General features: G+C 48.3%; 1 protein-coding gene across 9 annotated transcripts; it reads right to left on the bottom strand.

Annotated features, from left to right (window-relative positions):
- Positions 1-1,570: 1,570 nt before the first annotated feature.
- Positions 1,571-27,630, bottom strand: POGZ (pogo transposable element derived with ZNF domain). 9 transcript variants are annotated; one of them, XM_057397947.1, is made up of 18 exons: positions 27,536-27,630; positions 20,042-20,166; positions 13,826-14,001; positions 12,979-13,087; positions 12,501-12,794; positions 11,852-12,058; positions 10,994-11,103; positions 10,344-10,678; positions 9,495-9,649; positions 8,919-9,019; positions 7,879-8,025; positions 6,964-7,098; positions 6,294-6,466; positions 5,641-5,781; positions 4,984-5,043; positions 4,549-4,661; positions 3,782-3,806; positions 1,571-3,646 (listed from the first exon to the last, which is right to left on the bottom strand). In XM_057397947.1, exons 2-18 carry the CDS (start codon positions 20,163-20,165, stop codon positions 2,098-2,100), a joined length of 3,954 nt encoding a protein of 1,317 aa, XP_057253930.1. In that variant the 5' UTR covers position 20,166; positions 27,536-27,630; the 3' UTR covers positions 1,571-2,097. The 9 variants fall into 9 exon arrangements, with proteins under 9 accessions (XP_057253930.1, XP_057253931.1, XP_057253928.1 ...); XM_057397948.1 differs by lacking the exon at positions 27,536-27,630 and adding an exon at positions 26,674-26,854; XM_057397945.1 differs by lacking the exon at positions 27,536-27,630 and adding an exon at positions 26,535-26,553.
- Between the last annotated feature and the right edge of the window lie 204 nt (positions 27,631-27,834).

The raw sequence follows: 27,834 nt of genomic DNA, 5'->3' as shown, positions 1-27,834 counted from the left end.
TCCTGTCTGGGGGATGCTCCAAAACTACTGACCTCAGAAAGCCTCCTGGTTCCACAGGTGATGGTTAACAGCAGCCATGAGTCCTTATTTCTGCTGGAGAGGGGCAGAAAAGAGCAAAAGGCTTTTGTTGTTTCCTGACAGGTTCTGGCACCATCCTCTGCCCATATCTGACCTGGTGGGCCCAGTCCCAGTGCATGTGTGAGCCCTGGGCCGGCAGCACTCGCTGTCGCCATGGGTCTGCTTCAGGAACGTTTCCCAGGGGCAGGCTTGGATCACTGAAGCGTTTCCCTGTGGGACTGGGATTAGCTCTGGGCTTGGCTGGGACTTGCTGGCTGGGTCTTAGTTTAAATGCACAAGTCAGGGTTAAGATTTGCCCCAGTGAGAGGAGAAGGGCTCGTGCTGTGCCCGCTGCTGCAGGTGGGTCTGGCTGTCCCCATGCAGCTCCAGGCCAGTGCCCCTTGTGGGTGACAGCAGAAACAGGGCAGTTGATGCCAGTTCCGCCAACGTCCCTGCTTCAGCTCCTACTACCCGAGAGAAACAACAAAAATACTTACTCAGGAGAGGATTTTATTAATGATTTCTCAGACTTTTATTTAAAAACCAAACCTCATGGGGAGAGCAGGTTGTGCCATCGCCCCCACCGCAGAGGCCGGGGCAGGCCAGGGGCTGCAAAGTGAAAATGGGACAGAGCTCTGCCTCGAGTGTTAATGACATGTAAACACACCGAATGACCGACCACCCACCGCTGGCTTTCCTCAGGACATGCTCAGCGACCCCGCGCCACCTCTCGTGCCGAGCACGGAGGGACCCGGCCCGCGCCGAGGATCCGCGATGCACTTTATATTAAGCATTACGATAGCACAAGAGTTAAATAGTTCTTCATAAGAAAAACACATGTTTATAAATCCATTTCCCTGGTTTTATTAAATGTTCCACTTATGTACATTTTAAAGATGAACCATTTACAGGTCTGCACATGCTGCCTCCTGCTTTCCTTGGGTCATGGGGAAGGTTCACAAAACCTCTATGGAAACAGAAAGGTGCAGGTGCTTCTGAATTCTGTATGTCAAAATGCTTTCCGTTTATACCATAGTACATACAATTAAAAAACCCTCAAACATGCAAATTGTAGAAAAATTTAAGCTGGCAGTGAAAAATAAAAACAAACGTCTTCTTTTTGTGCATGTCACAGTTTGTTTCATCAAATGGGATTTCTAATTCTAAGGAACGTAGTGTCTGATGCCACTGGTTAAAGCAGGTTTATCAACTACGAGTAATTAACGGTCAACCTTTAATGGTCCGTATGGTTTTAACTCCCATCTACGGCACAGGAAGGTCAAGCCAGGCTTGACTTCCCTCTCCCACCATGTACCCTCTTGTCAGTGATTCTTTGGAGCAAGGCAGGGGGGGAACCACCGCGCTGTGTGGAGTCACCGCAGAGCGCGCTCGGGGGCAGCACCGGCTCCCAAGCTGCGGTGCTGGCACTGACCGTGCCAATGCTTTCTCTTGGGTTTCAACCCCACCTCCAAATTCACAAGCAAAAGAATTTCTTGTAGAAAAAAAAAAAAAAACAAACAAAAAACAAACCAGGAAATCCAAACCAAACCCAAATCTCAATGGCCAATTCGAGCAGGTTCACACAGTAGAGCAGTAACTCAGGTCTAAATATTCCACAGAAACCTCAACCTCTGGGTCAAGTGTTAAAAAAAAGAGTATCTGTGTTAAGACAACCCAAAAGATTTAGATACTGGTTCATTAGCTACATAGGTTTTGTTTTTTTCTCCTTTCTTTAGAAATGGTCACATTGACAATGTATAATTCAAAACATTTCTGCACAATAAAAACAGAAACTATGATACAGTGAGGTAAAGAAAACGCAAAAATATTCACCCACAATATATTTTCAGAAAATACCAACACAGTGATTTTTCTTTTAAAAAAGCACAAAACTTATAAATGAACAGCATAAATGGCTATTTATCTGAGTGATCGCCTACGAATTTCCTAAACCCACAAATCCACAGGGAAGTGTAATGGTCTCATCCAACATTTATTTAAAAAATACCCCTTTCTGGATCGCACCGGGCAGAACAGCGCTCACATCTCCATCAGATCCAAATCAGCATCTTCGAAGCCATAGAAGGACTCAGTCTCGCTCTCCCCTTCGAAGAGCTGGTGGAGGATGTCTGGGTCTGCAGGTTCCTCGGCCTGGGCCTGGGCCTGGGGCTCGTCGCTCAGCTTCAGCTGCTCCTCCAGCGTGGTGATGAGCTCCTCCTGCATGTCAGCGTTGCGGGTGGGGGAGTTGGCTGTGCCGTCCGGCCCCGGCAGCACGCTGGCCACCAGGAAGGACTGCTGCACCAGTTCAGGAGAGTCACTGATGACCTCCAGCACCTCTGCCAGCCAGCACAGAACCAGCTGCAGAAGAATGTCCGAGTCGCACGTGGAGTCCGCCATCTCCTTGGCTTGCTCTTTCCACTTTTTATGCAAGAAATTTTTCACAGTTCTTTTTATACAAACATCCAGAGGTTGGATTTTGGAGCTGCAGCCGGCGGGGACAACGGCCGGCAGCGTGCTGGACGCGCTCAGCAAGGAAAGTACTTCCTCGGAGAGGTGTGTTCGGTGACAATCCAGCACCAGCATGCCCTTGCTGTTCTGGCACCGCGTGTGCTTCTGCCACACTCTGGACGACCACAGCTCCATGACTTCATCATCGCTGTATCCGTTCTCCTTCGCTTCCAACACGATCGACTCCGGCACGTTGGCGGGCTGCTGGACGTGACCCCTGTAGAAGACCAACGTCGGGAGAACGCTTCCGTCGGCGAGGATGGTGAGGATGATGTCGCACCAGGGCTCCCCGGTTCCCACCGTCTGCAGAGCGTTCTCCTTCCGGTCATCGCTGCTCAGCACCTCCACGTCGAGGAACAGGGAGATCTCGTCGATGGCTGCAATCATGGAGAGAGGCAGGTCCTGAGTGTGGATCTGCCGCTGCACGAACTCGATGAAGCAGCTGGCGTTGTCCTCCACGTCCTTGGGGAGCGGGTGAGCCACCGCCCTTCGAGTGTGCGTGCTGAGGTTGTGCCGCAGCATGAACCTCACTGCCCACTCGTAGGAGATCTTGAAGCCACCCTCGAGGGATCGGCCGATCTTGGTGGCTTTCTGGAAGAGAGTCTCCTCGTTCACGGGCAGCTGCTGCTCCCTCTGTGTGAGGACCCACTCCGCGAGCTTCTCCTCAGCCTCCAAGCTCAGGTATTTGCCTTCTGACAGCGACGCCAAGTTCTCCTCTTGGAAAGCCTGAAACCTGCGGAGCCAGCGCTTGATGCGCCGCGGCGGGTTCCGGAAGTGCTCCGCAGCCTGTTCAGTGTTGCAGCACAGAGCAAACAGTACAACCCTCAGCTTCTTCACTGACAGCTGCTCCTTCCTGCCTGTGGGCTCAGGCTCCCTTGTTGGCTGCTCATCTTCCTGAGCATCAATATTTAAGCACTCTTCCTCCTGGCAGAGCAGAGCTCTGCCGTAGGCTGCTGGTGCCAGCTCAGGCTCCAGGTCACCTTTTGCAGGTAACACAGACTTTGTTTTCACAGTAGCAGCTTTACTTGGGGAGTAGGAAGGACAAGTGTTCTTCATGCTTTTGTCCTGGAGCGGAATGTGCCTTGAAGGGAGAGAACACAGGAGCCCTCTTATAACCCAGAAAATAAAGCTGCTGAGGAAAAACCAACCAACCAGCCCCTGCCCCAACCCCACCGACCGGAACGGGTGACAGCAGACAGGGGGTTGCAAGGTTTACCTGGAATGCGATATCCAAGTAGGCCCTGTTGGGAAAACCAAAACAACAAAAAGGTTTGTACCTCAGCAAACAAACACTAAGTGCAAATGAACAAGTTGTTTTCCAGAGAGGAACAGCAGTGTCCCTCTGCTGTCTGTCACTACACTGGGGGAACAGCCAACACTCCTCCCTTCAAACCCCAACCAACCTCCTCCTGTGCCCAAGTACCGCCACATCCGAGCCAAGGGAGGCCTGCTCTGCCAGGCAGTCACACTGAGCAGTGCTTAGGCACAAACAGCACGACTCCCCATCCATCCGAAGTGAGGGAAGCTCAGCTTTGGCCAGATCCCTGCAGGTGATGCCCTGCACTAGGCCAAGGGCTGAACACCACTTACAGGCTCTATTTAAAAAGCAGCATCAGCAGCTGCTTAAGGCCTCCTGGTGTCACAGAGGTACAGTGATGTCTCAGACGAGGACAGGAACCCACTGAAGGCCTGGGCATTGTGTCTCCCTCAGAAGAGCTCAGAACAGCCTTACCAGGGACACAGCTGAGCTCCAGGCAGAGCCAGCCTCATTCAAAGCTTAACTCTCCAATCCCTGTAACAATGGAGACTCATTCAGGCACTTCAGGAGGTCCCCAATACTACGTTTTACCACAACTCAGGACTCAGTAAGTGCTCACTGCAATGCCAAACAAAGGTGTATTTGACCTGGGGTCTAGCAACGGATGTATTATGTCCTCCCACATTAATGTTTTGCATCTTTTCTGCCCCCTTTCAAACTCTTACCTCGGAAAATAATGTTACTAAACTCATGGGATGGATTGAAGACCAGATGTTTGGCCATTGCATCACCCTCAGATGTTACAAAGGGACAAGAGGAACAGGACAGCTTTACACCACTGGAAGGGGATGGAAAAAGAAAAGAAGTGAGCTTTGTACCAGATATGAAAATATGTCTATCCCCTCAGTAACAATGAGAAAAGTCACCCTCCAGTGCATACAGGCAGTGTCGTTCCCCCCCCCTCCCCGAATGTTAACTCCCACTGGAAGGCAATGGGAATCTCAACACATTGCCCTCAATTCAACCTCTTCTCCAGTGTGCCAAAAAATAAACAGGGCTTCTTCAGAAGCAGATCACGAAAGAACAGAGCTAGAAGATCAGACACTAAATGTGCATGAGCTTCCCAGGTGATTCAAGGAGGATGAGAAGTTTTCCATTACCAGGCAGTGTAGTTTTTAAATAAAGCCAAGTATTTTGGACTCTTCCGAGGAACGTGGTTGCTGGAAGACAAAAGAGGTTATTAAATGTCAGAATTACTCTGGGTATTTAAAGAGCCCCAAAACCCATACAAAATATAGCACATTTACGAAGACAGCCCCAATCCTGGCTTCAATACTGTTTTGCCTGCCAGTCTTGTATTCAAGGAGATGAAAACTCCCTGTCTAAATAAACCCACGTGTACAGGAACAGTTAAAAAGCCCAGATTTTGGAGTAACTGCTCCGCCATCCCACTGCGTGGTCAATCCACAGCCTTGTACAGGCCACAGGCTGTAGAAGTGTATTTTTGGGTGTATTTTTTTCCCTTTAAAAAAATATTTAACTTTTTAAATCTGAGAGTTTTGCAAGAGATCTGAGGAGCACTGAAAGGTGGCAGCTGTGTGCAGCAGTGTGCAGTGCACACCTCAGCAGCTCCACACCGACAGCTCAGAACCAATCTTGTGCCCACTCTCCTCATGTCACTTAAAACCACTCCCCACGTCTGCGCTGATACACGTGTCCAGTGTCTTCCCAGCCACTGCAGCCTACTGGGATTTCCCCATCTCCCTTCCTCACAGTGCAGAGAGACCCAGGCAGGAGGGATTTCAGGAGTCACATACTTGATCATGTGGTTGGCGTAGGCTCTGGAGCAGCAAGTGCTGTAACGACACAGCGAACAGTGCACGTAGGTGGGGAAGTGGTTCGGGAAGTCGGGGATTTCGAAGCTGCACTCCAGGCAAGTCTGTCTTCCTAAGACACTCCTGAAGAGAAGAGGGGTGTTTCCATCAGTGTCTCAACAGGTATCGTGGAGTTACAACAATCAAGCAGGACACAGAAGAATTTAATGACACGTGAACTGTCAGAAGCTACTCTCATCCTGCACCCTAGCTCCTGGGGTGCCTCGGTGCCAGGCAGAACATTTCCCCCTTGCTGTAATCCAGAGTAGACCATGGAAGGGTGGATTAATAAATAAAAAACCAATAATGATAAAAAAAAATGTATTTCAGACAAAGCAGCAGGACACAGGGTGGGCACAAAGCCCTTACACTGCTGAAATTCCACTGTTTCTAGAAAAGTACTCAGCTAACTCTATGTTTTGCAGTTTCACCTTAAGGGCTTTCAGAATACGACTTAGTCCTGGGTTTGTGGGAAGCTGGACTCTCCTGGCTGCCCGGTGCCCAGGATCCTACTACCTGTCACTGTGGCATTAGCAAACTAACTACATTCCCTGCAAGAATCTTTGGAAATGGTACATTTAGCAAAAGGTGCTGACATTTTTTTGACCGCTCTCTTCTGGACGTTCCTCTGGACAGGCGGGTACAGGAGGATGGGCTGGGGGTCGGCAGCAGATGCCAGCGGAGCGGCTTCCTGTCCAGTGCCCTGCGGCATGTCATTTGACGATATTGGCACTGTCCGTGGCTGTCCTCTAGATGCCCTGATTGTAACCTGCAGAAAACAGATACACCCATACCTCCTAAGCACAAGGGCAGAAGTGATCTATCCAAATTCAGACTCCTCTGCTTGGCTCTTAGCAGAGAAGAAACAGGTGCTCTCAGGACACAACTCGTCCCACCCAGGGCAGCGGTAGCCTAAAAGAGGACACACGACTTGAGCCCCACAAGTGCCTGTTTGTCTCTAATGACTACAGAGGGCGTCCAGACAACTAGTTCAGATACCTCAGTTAAGAGAGTGTAACCTCTGGCGTGGCACTTTCACCTCCTCTCTATCTCACTTGGTGTTTCTATGAATTATCTGATGAGCTAAGCACACACAGCACGGGCAGAATACAAAGTGTTCTTCTGGCCCAGGGCGCGTGGTTGAAGTGATGCAGATGAAGCAAACCTCAGCTTTGCAGCACTCAATAAATACACACCACTACAGATGCTACGGGTGTTTCCCGAGGAAACGAGGGCAGAGGTCTGCTGTTAACGTGGATTTCTTACCTTGGTTCCAGGTTTCAATCCTTCTAATTGTTTGGGCTTTCGGAAAGTTTTGTGGTGCTGCAGCTTGTGTTCGATTTTATCCTTGGCAAATAGGAACTGGAGTCTACACTTGTTGCAATGATAAACACTCTTCTTCTAAAGCAAATGCAAATGAAATAAGAGTTCATTGTAGAGAAACAGAAGTCACAACACAACAGACCAAAGGCAGCCCTGTTTGTCTTTAGCATCTCAATGGCCCCCCCGCCAAGCCCCACACATGGAGTGCTTTGGGTTTAAACGTTTGGTTTCTGGTTTTGAATTAAACCCATCAGGCTCTGCAGGGACACCAGACCAGGCACTGCCATGTACCATGTGTCTCACCCAGCTGGTTTAAGGCAAAGCAAGGCAGGCAGCAGAGCAGTGCGGGCAGCACTCCTAGAGCTGCCTCACCTCTGCCTCTCAGGGGAGAGGGCAAATCAAACCAGGCACTTGGCATTACTCTTCTGTACTCTGAAAACACCCTTCAGCTACACCCACGTGAAATATGCTGTCAATACAGCCAACATACATGGCTCAGAACACTGGGCTATGAAAACGACAGTCATTTGTTACTTATTACCTGGAGATAAAAAAAATTAACCCCCAAATGAACACAGAGCCCACTCCTCGCTTATCATCACGTCAAGCAAAACATGCTTTTTTCTGCTAAGTAACAACAATCTGTGCTACTCCCAAAGGAGCAACACCTCTTCTCCTCAGCACAATCCCCATGAAAGGTCTGCAATGACAGCATGCAAACTGCATTTGTTATGCAGTGAATACAGCACCTACTAAAAGCCCTCCTTCAACCAAAGTTTGCTTTCTTTCTGTTCACTATCCACAACCTCTGTGGAGATCAAGCCACCTCAGACAGAGCCTTCAGGCCTGTGGCAGTACCTGGTGCCTCATGAAGTGCTGCTGGAAAGCATTCCCATTCTTGAAGACCTTGAGGCAGTAGGGACAGAGCAGGTGCCGCGTGTCTTCATGGATCATGCGGAAATGGCTGTCCACCTCAGAGTACAGGGAGGAACGGTACTGGCAGACCTAAGCAGCAGAGAGGCCCAGTCAGCAGTGAAGTACCAGAGCAACCCATCTCACATCTACCACTGCAACATGGAGATCGCAACAGCCATGCCCAAATCCCCAAAGAGACTTATTATCAGTGGAGTTTAGGAACCAGGTCCTACAGAACCTGCCAGCTTATTCCAACTGCGAGATACTAAATCAAGCAGTGTACTTTCAGAGCAGTTTGGAAAAACAGGTTTGAGCTACTTGTATAAAAAGAAAGTAGTGACAATTCAAGCTCCAGATCCAAGAAAAAAAAAAAAACCAAAAAGAGGAATAAAGGGAGAGACAGTCAGCCAAAGCATATTAAAGAGCAGCTTCGTCAGGGTCTATGCAAAATGCAGAATTTGGCACATCATGTTTTAGCATAACATATTTTAGAAGTTTCTTCTCCGTTTTTTCTTTTTGGAGGGACAGTGTTAGGACCTCTGGGTGGAGATGACACGTTCAGAATCGATGCAAGCACAAATCTCATGGCAACAGAGTGTCAAGAAAAGGTATCACACAAGCAACATAATCTCATCTGCTCCAGAGTGACAACTTCTCTTTATGGCACAGCAATTTGCCTGCAGGCCCTGGGAGGAAAAAAAAAATTAGGCTCTGAATGCCACTGGGACTCAACAAATGTCTATCAGCTGCTCCAGCTTCAGAGTGCTGGGAATCGGTGGCAGCATTCAGCTACTTGTGCTGCCCTAATGGCCACCGGACTTCTCCAAGTCCACACCTGGAAAAAAATGCTCCACAGCACTGTTCCACAGCCCGAGTCTGCTTCAGACCACTGTGAGCCACACACTTTGCTGAAAAGTGCTGGATTTCTGCTTATTTTCTAGGACATATTTGCTGAAGTGCAGCCCCTAAACCACTTGTAATACCTGACAAACATAGGGCATCTCCCCAGGCTTGTGGGTGTCCTTCATGTGCTGTAGGAACATTGGCTCACTCTCAAATGCCCATTCGCAAATCTTGCACTTTGCTGCAAAGGAAAGCAAAGGCAGGTAACAGCTGGGGGAGCAATGACAGTTCAAGCTTCTTTGATGACAGTCGTCCCTTGAAACAAACCAAACACCCCCAAAAATCCTAGCTCTGAACTCTCTGAATTGGGCAGACAATGAAATATATTGAGAGGTTTCCAAAAGGCAGCAAAAAAAATCTCTTCAACAAAATGGGGGGTTCAACAAAATGCTCTGATGAGGAAGGAAGCTCCGAGGGATTTTAAATCAGATGGTAAAAATTCAGTCCTACCATGACATTATTCTTGAACTCAATCTTTAAAATACTCTTGACAAGAAATTTGCAGAAATGTAGCTTAGATGGATTTTTCTGGTGGCTACAAAACAAATGTCCCAAGGAGCAAAGCAGAACACACTCCCTCCTCAACAGATCTGCAGGTAATAGAGGCCAGAAACCCTCTTCAACGTGAACAAAGAGCAGCTGCAAAATCGACTTACTTGTTGACTCATAGGGACTGTGGACATTCTCTAAGTGACACTGTAGCTGAAATGGAGTGGAGAACTGTCTGTAGCAATGCTGACAGATGGTGTGGACATCCACCTCTCCATTCTGCTGATCCAGTTCAACGTGGTGCTTCATGTGATTCATAAATCTTATGGAGTGGAGAGAAAGCATGTGAACAGAAATACAAAGACTTTGCTCCTGGAAACCCTGAAAGCATCATAAACACTATGCCACAAAGTTTTTTAACCGCATTAAGAGATTTCCTTCTTGCTCTTCCCATCAAAAGTGAGCAAAGTCTCCTTCTATCCAGCCACCTTCTACTCCCTAACTCTAGGGAAAGCCAGAGAACAGATCTTGCAGTACAGGGGCTGTACTACTTGCTCTTGAGCACTTCCAGCCCCAACTTGGCATTCAACTGGTAATAACATTTCAACTTAAAAGAATCAGTTATCGTAACGGACCACCACAGTGCCACCTCACCCAGAAGAATACACTATTTCCTAAGAGTATTTTCTCCCTCTGTTGAAAAAGCACTGAATAAAGATGACAAGAGCAGTTCTTCAAGAATTATTTCCTATCAGCTACTAATACCAGTGATAAACAGGTAAGATTTCTCTGCTGAAGAATTTAAATTCAATTACTTGACCACACAATTTTCTTACAGCTTTTGCCCTGGCAGAACTGTGTGATGACAGGCACATCTCTCCCTTTTGTGCTTCAGTTCTGGTCTTAAGCTGTACCATGGGAAAGCTGAAGGGCCTGACAGGCTGCTGCTTATGACTTGTTTTCACTTCTGCAGGTCAGAGGTATTGAGAACAGTGTGGTACAGCACATTCTCTTACCTTATGTTGTTCTTTAGCCTCTTGGTGCAGTGTGGACACCTGAAGGAGGTCGGAACCTTGGGGAAGTTCAGTAGCTGGTTCACTTTGCCACCATCTCTGCCATAGTAGAAATCATCTACTAACATAATGAGCTTACTTTGGGACGAGTCAACTACATTTTCACTTGGTTCTGGAGCTTTAGCAGGTGGGGACAGCGCAGGGATAGGGGTAGAAGAGGGTGGAGAAGCAACAGCTGTAGTTTTTTCTGGCGATGGAGGCTTTGCAGATTGAATATTTGGTTCAGATTCTAGAGATTTCCTTTTCTTGAGGAATTCAACCATTTCAGGGCAGCAGTACTAAAAGGAAAAAAAACAATGCAACCAACCACAAAACCCCACACACATGAAACTGGATCTAGAAGAACTGTATGTGCTGTTAAACAGACAACGGTGAGATTACAAATGCATCTCCTGGCACCATGAGGACCTAAACCTGAGGTCCCTCACTGCCTGTAAGGGATGCTGTGAAAGGCCTCTCCTCTGCCTCTCACTTTCTGCCAGTCATAGTCTTCCTTTTCCCAGCAGGTCCTGATCTAGTGCAAGAACTATTCTTTGCACTCCGCAGTCAGAAGCTATTACCCATTAACAGCTCCTCTTTGAATGAGTACTTACACACATATGTCCTCTTAAAGCTTCAGTGACTCGAAACTGAGCATCACATCTTGGGCAGACCTTCCTGCCACCATCTTGCAAATCAAATGTGGGAATAGGAGATGAACTGACTGTAACAGGAAAAACACAAAACAACAGAACCTTTACACTGTGTCTTAAATGTAGGCAATCTTTAGCATACTGAAATAATTTTGTTTCAAGAGCTGTACTTTTAGCTACTAACTAGACTGAAAGAGGCATGAAAAAGGCAAAAGTATGCAAGCTTCTGACCATCTGTATGGCAAAATATGCCCCCAATAGCTAGAATAAGGAGTGTCTCCAAATTAGACTTAAAAGAACAAAAGAAATGAAAAAAAAACCCAACCCAAAGGAAAATGATCAGCTCGACTCATCTCCTCTTTGTCTTTGATCATTTGTTTGCTTTGGTTTTCCATCAGACTACAATGCCTCACCTTCACTTCCAGCTGTAGTAAGAAACTCGGAACACAGGTGACATGAAATACCTTCAATCGACCTCTGGGGTCCCAAACACCTCAGAAGGTGCTTTTTTGGGAGGAGAAAAGCAAAGATTTTATCCTTTTGCCTCTTTTTGTAGAGTATTTCAGGTGTGTGTACACTCTCAAGTTGGCAGCACACACCCCAAGAATCCCCAGTGCAAACTAATGTATGCAAGCAAATATCCACAGACAATAATCACTGGGTAAAAACATACAGGTAAAGACCAAGAAATTAAGAGCAAAGCTTTGTAGAGGTTTCTCCCCGTTATGAAACCTCAGTAGTTACACATTAGAGTTTGGTTCATCCAGAAAGTAAGCTTCTGCGTTCTCAGTCTGTGACAAGAGCTGCCGCAGATCGTACCTTTTAATGATGAGGACGACGACGACGACTCAGAAACACTGGATCTCTGGGAGCCATGCACAGGGCTGCTGTTGGAAACCACCAGTGGGCCAGGGCTCTGCCCTAACGAAGGAATGGTGTTCAGGGTATTCACTAGCTTAGCAACCTCATTGCTGTTCTCACCAGTCACTCCAGGTCTCTTTACAGTCACGAAGCTTGCAATACTCACTGAGAGGGAAGGGATAACGCAAGAACACTGATAAGGCATCAGTAAGATCTGGCCCACTGTGAATCCCACCCCCATCTAGCAGTAGCCTTGTCTCTTGCTCTTCTACCTTCAGTCTGCCCCAAAGATTACTGAGCCATCAATTATCCTGTCCATATATACAAGTGATGAACAACCTGTTTTTCACTTTGGTGGACTTCTAATTGATGGTCTCAGAACAGTCTACAAACTAAAGTTTAACTAGCTCTTAAGCCAAACCAGACACGATGGGAGGATTATCCTCATTCTCCAGGTTGGTGAGAGAGATGAAGTGTGAGTCAGTGACAGAGGCAAAAACAGAACCCAGGCTTTTTGGCTCAACTTCTGTCTTTTAGCTGTTATGCTGTATGTCTGAAGATCAAATTATAGACAGTGTCACACTTGCTTCTCCATGGCAGGTCTTACCTAATTTGGGGTTAGTAGCTTGACTGGACTGCCCTGGCTGCTGCACAGTTAACTGTCCAAGTGGTGTTGGCTGCGTTGCAGTAGGAGTTGTGGAGGTGCTGGGAGTGGACTTACTTTGCTGTTGTGGCTGGGACTGTGGGACAGTGCTCCTGATGGTAAGCGTGGCCGGAATGACCGTAGTGAAAGTGTTGGTGGTGGGTCGGACCGGCATGGTCGTACCTGGTCTCACCTGGGCCATTTGAGAGAACACCTGAGGGACACCAACTGCTGGTTTAACAAACTGGGTGCCTGGAGCTTCAAAAACAAAGGGACAAACAAGGTAGATGGAGTAATCCAATTGCACAGTAATAGCTGTGTGCAACCTATTTTTCAACACTGCTGAGCTCTCAGAATTCCGGGGGGCGGGGGGGGGGGGGGTTAAGCCCTTGGTACTCTAACAGGGAACATGCCAGTGGCTTGGGCCTGTTTCAGTCCTTACCTGGGACGAGGGTGATGGGTCTAACTGTTTGACCTTGCTGTACATTCAGAACAATTCCAACTTGGTTCATTGTGTTCTGTACAGGCCGCACATTCCTCACGGGAAATCCCTGCAGTCAAACGGTACCATGACCACATTGAGAGGCTGAGCAGCACTGCCAATATAAGCTTTCTACCCCAAAACTCAAATAACCAAATAAACCCCCCCCACACCCCAGTACTATCATCTGGAGACCACTGAACTATGAGGCCATCCTGTTCTCAGCCAGCACCTTCCTAACAGTAGGGCCTCCTTCCTTGTATCTACAACATCCTGATACACAGCCTCCACTCTCAGTCTCTTCTCCCCTAAACACCTACAGAAATCTTCTCACAGGTCTTAGCAAATGCTCAAAGCAGGCAGTGGATGTTCAAACAATTAACCTGCCCATTTCCAGGCAAACAAAATGAAGCAGCCAAGTGTTCAGCAAGGTCAAATTCACACAGTGGCCAGACCCACCTGCAGCAGGGAGCCAGACCCTACTGGTATGGTGACAAGTGAGCGCCAGCGTGAAGTCCCATCAGCCCTGTGCTGGCTCCACAGGACCTGCTGAGCTGTGGAACGTGGCCAATTTCCTCAAATGAGATTGAGCTGCAGAATGACTGGGAACACAAGCTACTTCCAAACCCAGCTACTTCTAAATCTACACACATTTAAAAAGCAAAACCCCACCAGATTTCAGCTTTAGTGTAACATCTACTAAAGAACTGAAACAGGCATCTGATTATTTCTTAACGGAGAACAGTCTTCCAGGCCTGAGTGCACTAGATCTTCTCTGTCAGCCATCCCACCTTGGAAGGGGGCTCACCTGCGTTGTTATGAAGATGGGCTGGCTGGTCACTGGAGAATTGGTGACATGATTGGCATTCTGCATGATCTGCACAGGTCGTAACACTGGCTGAGTTACCATCGTGCCCAGACCTGAGGCGGGGTTCTGGGTAAGGATTAGTGGCTGTCCACTTTGCTGAACAAGAGGATTGCCAGCTGGAAGAGAGACACAAACAGAGCAAAAGCCACATCTGTCAGATAAAAACCCTGCCATCCAGTTGGCAGTTTTAGGTTTCTGAATTTGAACGAGTTACCCAGAGCATGCTTTAAGAGTAAACTTGTGAAAACAGCCAACCCTTCCCTATATTGTTTTAATATATTCATTCTTAGGCTGGGATTTTCCAAGCTGCCCCTTAGCCTTGAGCAACCTCAGACCCTGATTACTCTGGCTCCTACATGCCCTTTGAACACAGGCACAGCAGCTGAAGGAAGCATGTTTTCTAGTCTCATTAACCATGAAGTGAGGATTCACCGGCTGGCAGACACTGTGAAAACTTACACTGAACCACTACAACCCCTGGTACAGGATGTGCACCGAAAGCAGAGCAACACTGAAAGTTTCTGAGCAGCATCAACAATCACAGAGCGTGGGGGACACCGGAGCCTGCTGAGGGCTTCAGGGAACTTGCAGACATGGCCTTGACGCTGTGAGCACTGCTCAGCACCAGCCAAAACACGGCGTGTTATCAATGCTGTGACACTGAGCACAGCACTGGGAGAGCTGCTGCGGGGAAAAGGATCTCCAGCTCAGACAGAGCCAATGCAGGAGGCCACGTCTAGGACACTCCTCATGATTTACTACTAGAAAATCCAATGCATTATGTGGGAGAGGGGAAAACAGACAAACAAGGCCACAAATATTTCAAACTCAACTTCAGAAAATGAGCAGAATTGAAGAAGGCTTCAACTCCTTCCTCTCTACCATTCTTCTCCACCCAGTTTAGCTCATTCATGTATTTGTGTCCATGCACTACCATGTCCACCCTGCTATTACTACAGTCCATGCCCTGAGGACAAAGGGCTTCCAACTGGCAGAGAGAGGTGGGATCCAGGCAGCCCCACCACAATCTTCCCACTGTAGATTTGCAGCACAACGTGACACGAGGCTGACACAACATCCAGGTTGTTTCAGGGCTACAAAATGTTCCAACATCCCTGAAACTGCTGATGGTAGAGGCAAGGGTTTGCTGTACCCCAACAGCAAATGTTTCCCGTGGAACTGTGGATCTCCAGCAGCTACACACCATGTTCTGACCCACAGCCAAGGCAGCTCCTTTGGATGGGAGATGCTTTGCTCTGGCAGCGTCAATGCTGTTGGCTGGCAGTCCTCAGGGTGTACGATCCAAGTGTTTGCATGGAGATGATCCCAGGCAGAAACCGTGATGGTGTGATGGGTGATGGAAGACACCAGCAGGTTCAGATCCAAGCCACGCAGCTGCTGGGCCCACACTGCTTCTTGTCTCACCTTTTCAAGCACCTCAGGCAGCTGGAAAACAGACCCCATCTCCCACTAACAGAGCATGGGGAGGAGAGGGGAAACAGAGCAGAGAATGGGAATGCTGAGGTGTCAGAAAGCTGGCAGTCTTGGGACTAACATCTTCTTTAGGCTCAAACCAGTGAGCACAAAGCCACTGCTGTCTGAACTGGGTACATGCTGCCTCCAGTCCCAAGTGGAAAGAGGATATGTTAGCAGCCTTTGCTGCTTTATTGAGCCTGGTGTCTGAAGAGGGTCAGTAAAAACATGGAAAGAGTCAATGAAAATTAAAGGCAAACAGACGGTATTTGCAATCTTCCAAAGAATTCAAAGGGTAATCTCTTCACGGTATAAAAAACAGTAAAAGATGATTGATTATCAAAGCAGCTCAGGAAGAAGAAAAATCGAACTCTCTGGATAGTTCTATCACGTTGGAAACATTCCCATCCCACCTAGCACCAGGTGAAGGCCCAAATCCAAAGCATCTGCAGATGGTTTTCACCTCCTCAGTGTCTCAAGGATCTTACTTGCCTAACAAGGAGCACACGGTCAGCCCCAAAGCTTTGCCAAGCTGGAAGTCTGTGTCTGTAAATGTCTTGCCCATGGAACTTCCACGGGAAATCCTGAAGCTCTGATGATTTGTGGTTTCCAGCTCCTGCTGGTGCTCCTCTGGAATTCACAGAGAATCTGGGCAGCCTTGGACTAGTTGGAAACACAAAAGATGACTTAGGCTCCACTTTAAAGCAGAGACCAGCTGACAAAGATCATCTGGTCAAATCAGTCCAATGATTTTGACTCTCTTCTCCAGCAGGGACACAGAAGGTCTCCTGAAACGTTGTCATTACTAGGAAAAGACAGTACCAGAAACACATATAAATACTCTGATTCCTTACCAGAACTGCAGGTTCTTTTCAGTGTGGCCAGGACGGACACAGTTGTATGCCCAGTTTTTCTCTTTTCCCAGGCTTTGGTAGATTCTCACAAGTGAAAATGACAAGCACCCTGCAGCAGCATGTCCAGGAGCATGCAGTACTGCTTCAGATTGTTCCCAAGGAAGTCTGTATCTGATCCACAGATCCTGCAGCACTGTGCACTGACCAGCCAAGACAGACGTGCAGAGATTCACTATTTCATCATGGGAGAAGGAGGAGACCATGGCAGAAATCAGTTGCTGGGAAAGAACAAGTTACATTCTTCTCTCTTCTCCGCCTGCCTCTCCATGGATGATTGTCCAGGTAGCCCACTGGAAATGGTTTAACTGGCTTCTTGGAGGAGGGTGATTTAGACCTAAATGCCAGCTGATGAAGTGAGCCTCCTGAATAGCCCATGTGGTCCTGGACACAGTGATCCTGGTGAGTCCTATGCCTCTTCCTACACTCCTTGAACTCCTCCTTGACTTCCAGTGTGCTACCAGGAAGGCAAAACATACATATGTAGAAGAAGAGTTTCTTTATCCTCTCCCTCAAGCAAGCACAGCAGAGATGCTCTCCTGTAAAGGAGAAGCCATTCCTTGTTGGATTTACCCTGGCTGTTCATAGGAGAGGCTGGACTGATAAAGCCTCTAGAACCCCCCACAGAGATGTGCACTTCACAGCAGCATTACCTTCCTAGAGAAGAATGCCAGTGCTGGGCCTATCAGTAAGTTACTTTGCATGTGAACAACCAAGGCACCACAATGGGGACCTCAAAGACAGAGAGCACAGTACACCATCGCTAAGCAGCTCACCACCAGCAAGGTTCCCACCACTGACACAATCCACATCAGAGTCAGGGGTAAATTGTTAGGACATCAGCACATCAACACCAAGACTTTGAATTCCACACTTGGGCATCAACAAAGCTCTACTCAGGCCTTGGGAAGGGCGGACTAAATTGCCTGGGAGGATGCAATTCCTTGATGACTTTGTTTGCCAATGAATGGCCCTGGGCAGCCAGCCGAGTGAAAGGAGCAACATTTCAGGCTTTAATGGCAGCTGAATTGGGTGTCAAGTGGAGTCAGCTCTCCAGGGCATTCCCAAGAAAGGACTCCTGGGGCCTGCTGACACAGGCCTGGAGGTATCTAAGAAACCTTCCACCCTTTATGGTTCCTGTGCTCTCTGAATGCATTTCCAGGCAGGATGGCAGGTCCAGCACTGCTCCAAGACACAGGAGGGACAGAGAGCAGAGCTAACAGAAGCTTCTGCCCTACCACCACTCCATGGATGACAATGCTGAGCTTGGTGTGAACAAGCACCGTTTGTGTCAACAAGTGGAAGAGCAAAAACGGTACTAAATGCAACGTACAGTTGAGGACAGAGGGACACAGGGCAGTGTCCTGTCACACTGGGGCAGCAACAACTGAACCTGGACAGAGTTCTCCTACTTCCCATCCAGCCTGGCTCAACCACACACAGTTATGCGATTGCTGCATGTTAAGCAGAAGCACAGTATTTTTCTTCTATAGTTCCTATATTTTCAGGACAAAAAGCACTTTGTGATTCCCACAGTGAAAAGAATGGCAGGAATGTAAGTTATATTTTTATCTGATGGAGGAATTATTAACAAGGAGCCAAGCTGTCAGGCTGATGTGCCATGTGGCACCCAGCTCATCTCTTGCCAACAACAACAGTGCTTTTTTGGATACAAGGACAGACATATATGTTATACCAGCCAGTTCTGCACATCTGTGGAACATAAAGAACTGGTTTGAGTGGGATACAGGTACAGCTAAAAGCAATCAAAGGAAATTAAGGAAAGAAAAAATTAGGCCGAGCGTCATTTCAAATATATTTAGCTTTCAGTAATTTTTCCTTTTATGTCCTATTTGAGACATTTTAAAACTAATCTGCAGGGAAAAATATGGATCCAGCTGAAAGATGGAATAAGATAAGCTAAAAGATATTTCCATCTTTAGCTTGGAAATCCTGTTTCCTGGCTTTTGGGTCATTTCTAGGCAGTGTGGTACGTGCCTGTGCTCTATCCATTCAGAGAGGAACTGGTGGTGTGTGTACAATGCACCTCACGAGAAATTCAAGCCTGTGTTTGCCCTGAAAGTCATGTATTTCCCAACATGGATGCTGTTATTTAAGAAATGAATAAATTTGAGGTTTCCAGACTTGCTCATAACTGAATTACATCCTAGAGAGAAAAAAAACAAGCTAAACCCCAACAAAACCTTACACTGGGCAGATGTAACGGGTCTTCCTCAGCCCAAACTTGTCTTTTTAATGAATATAAACCAAAATGCAAGACAACAGCCACGAGCATAAAAACCAGATTGCTGAGAGCTGGGATGGCTCCAGACACCGCTCATTTTGTGAGCACTCCACACAGTCACAACTTAAACTGGGATGTGCCCCTCAGTCACTGGGCCAGCAGAGACTGCAGGGACCAAAGAGGTGCCAGATGTCCCTGTGGCACTCTGCCACTCAAAATCCTGGCTGGCATCAAGCCCAAAAGGATTCCCCTGTAAGGCAAAGCCATGTCCCAGGAGCTGGTAGGGACTCGGTGAATCCAGTACACAGGAAAGGCCATGCTGCTTCACTCTGCACTGGTCCTGAAGTGCCAAGCTATCCCCTGCTGCACCCACTGCAGTCCAGAGGAGAAGCTACTCCACCACAAGAACTGAAGTGCTCCAGAGCAATGAAAAACCAAGCGTGTTTCCATGCTTTTTCACCCAACAGCGTGCACCCCAAAGCATTTAAAAGTCTAACACTCCATGAAGGAGAATGGCTGTATGACAGTGAGTGGGAACACAGAGCACAACCAACAGCATCACCCCGACCACACAGAGTCTGTTTCCATCCCAGCAGATCAGGACAACACAAATATAAGCCATGTTACCAAGCTCACCCTGACCCATAGAGCTCTGACAGAGCTGACCAAGCTGCCACCTCCCAAGTTGTGCCTATTTGGAAAGGCACTCTTGCAGCTGTAAAGGTCATTTCCCTCTCTCCTCTCTTCCAACACAGACCAACACACCTCTGAGATCTTGAGAATTTTTCATCAGTCTCTGATCAAACACTGCTTAAGAAATTCTACAAAGCCTCCATAACAGGTGGACTTGCACTGCAGCAGAAAAGAGATCCCCAACACACAACACCACAGCACAGCCCAAGGGCAAATCCAGCACGGTTCCTGCAGGAAACAGGCAAAGCAACCCCGACCCGAGACCAAAACAACCCCAACTGAAACCAATTCTACCAAAGCATGGCTTAAATAAGTTAATAGTAAACTAGCTTTAATCTCACTAGTTTGACTATGTAAGTTAAGTCACAGGAAATGCAGTCCTCCAGTCAAATACGTGACTCCCTCAGGCATCATTTCCAAACTGCTGAAGGATCGAAAGTCAGTCCCCATTGACTGCTGAGATGCACCAAAGCACTTGACAGTAGAAACAGCATCACCTACTTAAATTATCAGTTCTCTGCTTTTAAGAAACTACAACTTTGGCTGAAGAACAGGAGTAACTTTGCTGAAGCTTCATAGCAAAGCCCTTTTCAGACAGACCATGCATCCAGCACCTGCAATAAACCCCTGCTTCCTCATGCACAGGACTGGCCTCCTGCAGCACCACATCAGCTCTGCCCAGCACTCCAGAGCTCTGCTCACAACCACAGAACCTGACATGTGTTGCATTAAGCTATCAAATGAGACTGCTTCCTTGACAGGATGTGACCCATCACTGCCACTGCTCTTGAGCACTGGTAACAGGAGGAACTCTGGACTCAAACAGTTAATTACCCGCAGGAGTTTTTTCAACTGAATTATAATCCTCAACAACAGAATCTTCTATCACATCACTGATCTTCTGCCATGGTTCCAGCTCCTCCTCCTCACATTCCATAAAAAGGTCCGTGTCCGCCATCCTGCAAAGGGAAAAGAAGAAAAACTTTCATTGGAAAACTATGTCTGTCAGGCAGCAGAAGTCATTCCTTAGAAGAAAAAGTCTAATACCAGAAATAGGAACAATGTTTTATTTCCCAGTATTCCAAAGGAAATGAATTAATCAATTAGTTAATTAATAACTGTGACTGAAGGAAGTAAGAATCCTGGGTTTTGTCCTGTTCAAGGCTTTGAATATTCCCAGATTACTGGCAGTACACAACAGAGATTCAATATCCAAGCCTCAATGAGTACAAATGTGGGTGCAAATGGGCAGAGCCCTTGGCTGCCCTCAGCCAACCCCTCCACCACAGCCCACAGTCCTGGCTCCTGTCCTCAGAGGGAGGATGACAAGCACTTAGCAACTAGTTCAAAGGGAAAAAAGATAAACAGGAAAGGGATTTTCTGCACTTATATCCATAGTCATTGTCCTTCAACTCCAGCAAATGTTCTCTTGATCTCCAAAGTACCCCATTCACCTCTTCTGGGTATAACCATTGCCATTTTCATTCAGAGAAGACACAGCTCCAGCCTGTTTTGTTTCTCTCTTGTTCCTGCCACCTCTCTTTCAAACTTGCCTTTTGGCCGCATCTTTGTGAGATAGGGAAGCAGAAACAAAGGCAATTTCCTAAGCAGGGAGTGCACCACTGTTCGTGAAATGAGCTCCCAACATCCTAATTCCCAGTGTTACCTTCTGCTTCACTATTTACACATCTTCCCACCTAGTTTGCTCTCCTGAGCACTGCTGCAGTCACAGGTTTTCACAGATCTGCAGTGAAAGTCAAGTGCTTTGTCCTGGGACTGCATCTAATCTAGACCTCAACAATGTAAATCTGTATGTGCTTCAAGTTAAGCGTTCAATTAAACATTCAGACCATCAAGCCAGAATTAAAGCCAAGATCATTCGCAATCAGCAACAGTCTCAAGTGTCCTAGAGGACATCTCTTCTCAGAAGGTGGTGGAGGTACCACCAAAGGTCTCCAGGAAGCTGATTTTCAGTCCTGGGCTGAGATCTGATTGATAGACACACATTCTAATCACTCTTTGACAACTCACGCTATTGAGCCAAGCTGCTGGGAGGAACTTCATGGCAGGCTCAGGTCTGCCTTGTTTCAGGGTTTGGCTCTTTCTGAACCTCACTTACAAAGAACGTTTATGCAGAGTTTTGATTCTCCTTAATATCAGTCTTTAAGCAGTATGCCTTATTCCAGAAGCTCAACTGCACTGTAAGTGAATGGGAATCAAGACATCTAGAAGGGATTTTGCTCTTCTTTCCACATCCGTGACGGAATCAAGAAGCAAAGAGCTCAAATTGAAGAACAGAAGATTCTGACTTGAGACATTAAAAAAAAAAAACCACCAGAAACAAAACACAAAAGACAAAGAAGAAATCCAAAAATAATTCCTGAAATGACAAATAGCAAGAAACTCCATTTCCAGAACTGAAGCTCAGAAGTACAGCTTTATGCTAGAGATCTGCTTAGCAGGGCACAGCAACAATCAAAAAGCCTGAAATACTGTCTTCTCTGCCTGTTAACATAGACTTTGTAATAATTACAAGACCTTGGTCGATCTCACACAAGCCACACTCCGAACTTGAATGGAGAGCCATTACCAGGGATCAATAGCTACAAATTCCTCACCTTCAATATTCATCCTTCACAGAAACATCTAGAAAAAGATCCTGTTAAGCTTCCAGGACAAAGCTGCTCTTTGCTGGTGACACTCACAACAGTAACTATTTGTCTGGAATCATGTTACTGCCCGCAGACAGTAGCAGGGCCCTGATGCTGTAGTGATGGGCAGTCTATAAATAGGATCCATAACCTGCTCTACACTCCAACGCAGGCACACGCTGGCCGGGGAGGGCACAACCAGAGGAAGCCTCTGCACACACTGCACAAATTTATTATTCAACACCTCATCATTATTCAAAAGATGCAAAGACAAAATGCTAAAGAGACTGTAGTTACAAGCTTCTTTTGACACTAACTTACATTATGCACATAGTATTTCATCTGTTCAGATGAACTGAACTAAGAAAATGTCTCCTCTCTTCTATAATGTAACAGCTTTGTTTTTCAAAGCTTTGATCTTGAATATTTTTGTATGTAAGAAGCCTTTGCTCAATAAAGTGATTAATCCCAATGATAAATACTCTACATTTAGCTCTTCAGCACTTTGTTGGCAGATGCTTGGTTGAAAATATGGATGCCAAAAAAATTACAAAAGAAAAATACAGAAGTGCTCCAGACACACTGCAAGAGACCAAGAAACCAAGGAATCAGCCTTTCAGCCGAAAGGTGGTTTCTCTCCCCTTTAGCTGGCAATGGGAGAAGAGCTCCAGGGGAAGAGCCAGCATACATCAGCCCTACATATTACAACTGGCACAACTGCAAGATACGGAGCCTTCAGTTTTTGTCAGCTGATGTGGTTCCTGCTCACTGTTGCCATACAGGGGAGAAAAGCCAACTGCCATTAAACCCTCCTATGAAAAGCTGGCCACCTGATTGCATTCTCTGCTCAATGCGATCACCATCACAGGGGAGAATCCAGCAATAAGGATGGTTTATTTGTACCCTGTCAGGAAAAGATCTCCTTGTCTCCTATGCCTCACCACAAGAAAGTCTCCCTTGTAGATTCCAAATTTCAGTTGAAATTAAGATCCAACGTATCTATCAGTGAGCCACTTTCATGTCATTAGAAAGACGCCAGATACAATCCCTACAGCCTGTCACTATTCACCCAAGAGAAAATCAATGAGCAGGTAGAACGGACCTACCCCTGTGTTGTGGACTGGAAGCTTGTTGGCACTTTCAACCTTCAACAGCCTCTCAGTAAACCAGATGAAGCTCAGCTCCTCCACCCAACGAGGTGGCAAAGGGCTCAGCGCCCACAGTGCGACTCTGAACTCGGTCATGTCCCTGATGTAGTGATGTGAGCACAGAGCACTGTGTCCCACGTGCTCCTCATCCTCTCAGGCACTTCTGGCAGCAGGTTCTACACCAGCTGCAGACCACAGCAGCTCATTGTGCTCCTTGAAGTCATCTCTAAAAGATGTGTGTGATATATTCACGGTTTCTTTCACAGCTTGGTATTAAGTGACACGAAGCAATGAAGTTATGACATACACACGTTGTATATATACACACACACCTCTTTAAAAAGGACTTCAAATGAATAACTTGTTCAGTGCTCTTCAGGATCCATGTGGTGGATGTGCTACTCCTGTGACACAAACTTCACTTTCTCAGCCTTTTAATTAAAACCAAGTAGAAATAAACCAGCACTTGTCACGGCCCCACTTGTGGCCCAATTTCTCCTACTGGGGGAAATCATCTCCTGCTGGGGGAAATCATCTGCAACACAATCAGTCTTAAGGGCACAGGAGCAGGTCAGAAATGAACGTGTACTCCATGAGCCAGGTGACTTGGTAAAGCAAACAGCTGGATTTTGTTTGAAGACAAAACAAAGAGGAGGGCCAGAGGCTGTTTTCCCAGAATTTCCCAACATCCTCCCTTGATAGGATGTTAACTGCAGAGGTACAAATACAGCTGCACACTTTGCTGTAGCAACAGCAGAAAATCCATCAGCCCTGCTTGGATCAAGTGCTGGAAGGTTGGAAAGAGAAGCCTCAACTCCCACCTCGCATTCCCCAGCCTAGAGCTGAGCTGCTCATGTGGCCTTTCCCCTGCTAGGAGAACTCCAGATGCAAACACAGTTATGTTCCCACCATCACAAGTGTTGTTAGGCTGCTTTAAGTAATGGCTATCCTAACCCTGACAGATACCATCAGGCCTTCAGGAACCCTAACCTAAAGCCTCACTGGCATTCCCAAAAGAGAATCTGCATCTTCATGGGAATTTACAATGTAAAACCCCAAGTGAATATGCAGTGAGAATCAATCAAGTATTAGAGAAATCATTACCATGCTAATACTTCTGTTCTTTTTTAAAGGATAAAGTCCCAACTGACTCCTATGGGGAACCCACAGACACAGCTGACTATTAGTGACAAAGGACTGAACAAATACCAAGGAAATAGTTTATGGAATTTACAGATGGGCCTTGCACCTTCCCAAAGTCTGTGACTACCAAATTCCAGCATACAGGTGACTCCTGCAAGGTCTCACACAGAGCTTTCTTCACCTCATGCAGAGCTGCCACACTGGCAGCACAACAGAAGGGAGCACCCAGCACAAAGAGCAATGCATCTGCATGGGAGCTGCTGCAACAGCTCCAGAGAGGTTACTGTGGGCTGATGACCGGGCTTAGAGTGAAGGAACAAACACACCCCGGGCAGGCTGCATCCCTTCACTCCACAAACATACCCCAGGCAGGCTGCATCCCTCCACTCCACTGCAATGGGAATGGGCCTGCTCTTCCCAGCAACAAAAGGCAGGGGTGGGCTGTGCACAAACTACGTCCCAGATTACTACAGTTTGAGCACCAAGCACATGAGACTTTGTTGGTCCTTCTTGCCAGTGGTTTGTCAGTTTTTATGCCAGTCTAGATTTGCCATTGTAGATTTAACTGCAGGATGGTTAGAACACTATCAACACCCCAATCCCTTCCAAAAATATGCATTAACTGACTCTTACATGTGGTTCAGCACTTGCTGTAAAACAACCTCCTCTCCTCCTGACAGTCCAGAAAAGAAGAAATCTAAAATATAAGACTGAGGGTCTGTAAGAGACCTACAAGTAAGTCAGAGGAGGTGATTCAATGCACACTTGAAGACAGAAATTCATGCATAAATCAACTTCTCTTGTCCAAGTTAAATTCTTCTCTCCATCTTGGCTTTCCCTGGTGAACATGCAACCTCCACACAACGGCTACCTCGTTACTCTTGGTACTGTGCACTTATCAGTGAGGAGCATGTCCTAACTTCTGAAGAACCCAGAAACCCGACGAGGTTACATTAAGTGCAAATGAATCCTACAGTAAAGGTTTCTGCTGTCAAGACAAGCTGCAATCCCTGCCCTAAGAAAAGATAAAGCTCTTCAGTGGCTTTTAATGACTGCCTAGAACTGATACAATCTCAGTGATGAAAATCCGCACGGGATGATGTTTTCATCACTGGCTGCATGGCCATTCATCACGAGCAACACCTCCAAAGGAACAGAGGAGGTGAAAGGCCCTGTGCAAGTTGAGTGCCAGAGTTCACCAGCTACAACCTCTGGGCCAAGGTAAATTTACTTGTCATTGACTGATGTGGTTGATTTGACTTCCCTGGTTCTTAAGTAATTTCAAAACTTCAAATGCTGTCATTTAAAGTCCTGTATGTTTTATTAAAGGCTTTGAAGTGTGTGATGCCGGCTAATTAAAATGTATTATTACACACTCAATTATAACGATTGTTATCTACCTTTGAGTTTGAACTGCAGAGCAATGAGAACAAACTGCTTTTATTGTGTGAGCATGGAGCTACCTTGAAGCTTCTAGAGGCCCAGAATGCGTCTGTAGCTACATTCTGCACTGGCTCTTTTGTGAGGAGACTGGAGCACTCGGCACCCTCCTCATGTCAACATGGATGTGGGTCTGCTCGCACGAAGACAGCTGGCAGTTCTTTGACAGTATCTAAGCAGCTGTGGGGATGAGGCACATAAAAACATAACCATATAGAACTACAGACACAAGACCAACTGTAAGTAACATCTGCAGAACTGTGCACCCAGACAGAGCTTAAAGCAGCAGCAGAGAGCACTGGGGTGAACAGTCCTATAGGATAGCCAGTAATTATACAACTGGAAACAAGATGTGCATGCAGCAAGCCTGGCTTCACATTCAAGGATAAAAAGTAACAACTGCAGCAACCTGAAGCCATGAGCCAGTCCCACACACAACCGCAGCAGGGAGTATGTGTATACCCCTGCAAAGTGCTTCCCAAAAGAAGCAACATATCCCCCTATCCTCTACCCCCACTCACTCCTGCCCCATCTGATCTGTCCTGGTGACAGCTGCAACTGCTGCCAAGCTAATAAAAATAAAGCTCTATGTGCTGTCATGTGTTGCATGTTCTCCACGAGGGTGCTGGGCAGCAGGATCCATGCCTCTCCTTCATCTCCACACATGTTTTATGCCACATCCCAGTCAAGCGGAGCACCAGAGAGTGAGGATGCCCTGATGCAGCAGCCTGGGTTCCTTGGATACTCCAAAGAGCAGGACTACAGTAAGGGGAGAGCAAACATCTTGATGGTACCAAACATCTGTTTTTTTCAGTATCTGCAGCCAAAAGAAGCAGGTGTGGGGCATTCTGCACAAAGCCTTCCAGGGATCCCAATCCTTCTGCAGGGGAGCCCACTCAGCTGAACTCCTGACCCAGCAATGGTGTGCTGGGGCTCACTGCTTACCAGGGGAAAGGCGCTGGCCAAAGGAAGGGAGCGATCCGGGGGTTCGTTGTCAGTGTAAGGGGACGGGGCATGCAGGGAAGCACAGGGAGAGGGCCTGCGAGCTCCAGGAAACAAATGAACACTTCCCCCCTACCCCTACCGGGGCTGAAGGCAGGGAGCCCGGCTCCGAGGTGCTCCGCTTGTCACCAGCGGATGACACCGAAGGCGGCAGCGGGCAGCAGGGCAGGCAGAGCCCACCGCTGAGGAGGAGGGCAGGCTGGCAAGCCCAGCTCGCCTCGGCCTCACACAACAAGGTAATGGAGAGGGGGAACCACTCTGTGAAGGCGGAGAAGGAGGACGCCAAGGGGGGGCTCCCACCCTCGGCAGAGGCTCCCCCCGCCCTTAAACGTCCCTCCGGTAAGGGGCGAGAAGGGCATTTCTCGTGCGAGGGGAAAGCAAAACCCACCCTGGGTGCATTGTGGCGGCTAAGAAAGAGAGAGAAAAATAATCCCCGTGCCCAACATGGCCGCCCACCCAGCACCAGCCGAGGGACAGGGGAGGGGGAGGCACGGCGGGGGGATGCGGCCGCCCCCCCCCCTTCTTCCCCCCGGGGAAGGCCCCGCTCGCCGCCGGGGGTTCGGGGGAGGGGGGAGCGGACGGAGCTGCTCCCGGTACCGCTTCACCGCCCCCCCCCGCAGCGGAGGGGGTGTGCGCGGATCCCTCCGCCTCCCCTCAGGGGCCGGGCGGGCGGGTGAGAGCGGCGGCCGGGTGCGCTCCGCCGCCCAGCGGGACCCGCCGCGGCTCCTCCCCGTCCCCCGCCTCGGCACCCCCGAGCCCTCCCTCCGCCTCCCGCCGCCGCTTTGTGTACGGCGCGCTCCGGCCCGGCCATAGCCCACCCCCCCCTTTCCCCTTCATCCCCCCCCCCTTCTCCCCCAGACCCGGGCGGTTCGAACCGGTTCCAACGGTCACCAAACCGCCCCCCCCCCCCCCCCCCCCCCAAATAACGGCTCGCGGCCCCTCACCTTCCCGCCGCCGCCGCTCGCTCTCAGCGGGCCCCGCGCGCGCGCCCCCGCCGCTCTCCGCCGCTCTGCGGGAGACGAGGCCGGCGCCGGGGGGGGGCGGGCGGCATCAGCCCGGGGGCCCCGAGCGCGGCCCCCGCGGCGGGAGGAGCGTGACGGGACCGCTCCGTGCTCCCGCTTCCCTCCGCGCAGCTGCGCCCGGCTCCCTCCCAGCCTCCCCCCGCGCCCCAGCGAGGGGAGAAGAAAAAAGCGCGCCCGGCGGGAGGATACACGCGTGCCGCGCCGCAGCCACACACACACAC

The sequence above is a fragment of the Pezoporus wallicus genome, unplaced genomic scaffold (assembly GCF_028554395.1).
Source record: "Pezoporus wallicus isolate ANWC-B61680 ecotype Strahan unplaced genomic scaffold, APGP_CSIRO_Pwel_v1 contig_10380, whole genome shotgun sequence".
Lineage (NCBI taxonomy): Eukaryota > Metazoa > Chordata > Aves > Psittaciformes > Psittacidae > Pezoporus > Pezoporus wallicus.
The sequence above is the reverse complement of the archived record's forward strand: the minus strand, read 5'-3'. Positions and strand labels throughout refer to the sequence as shown.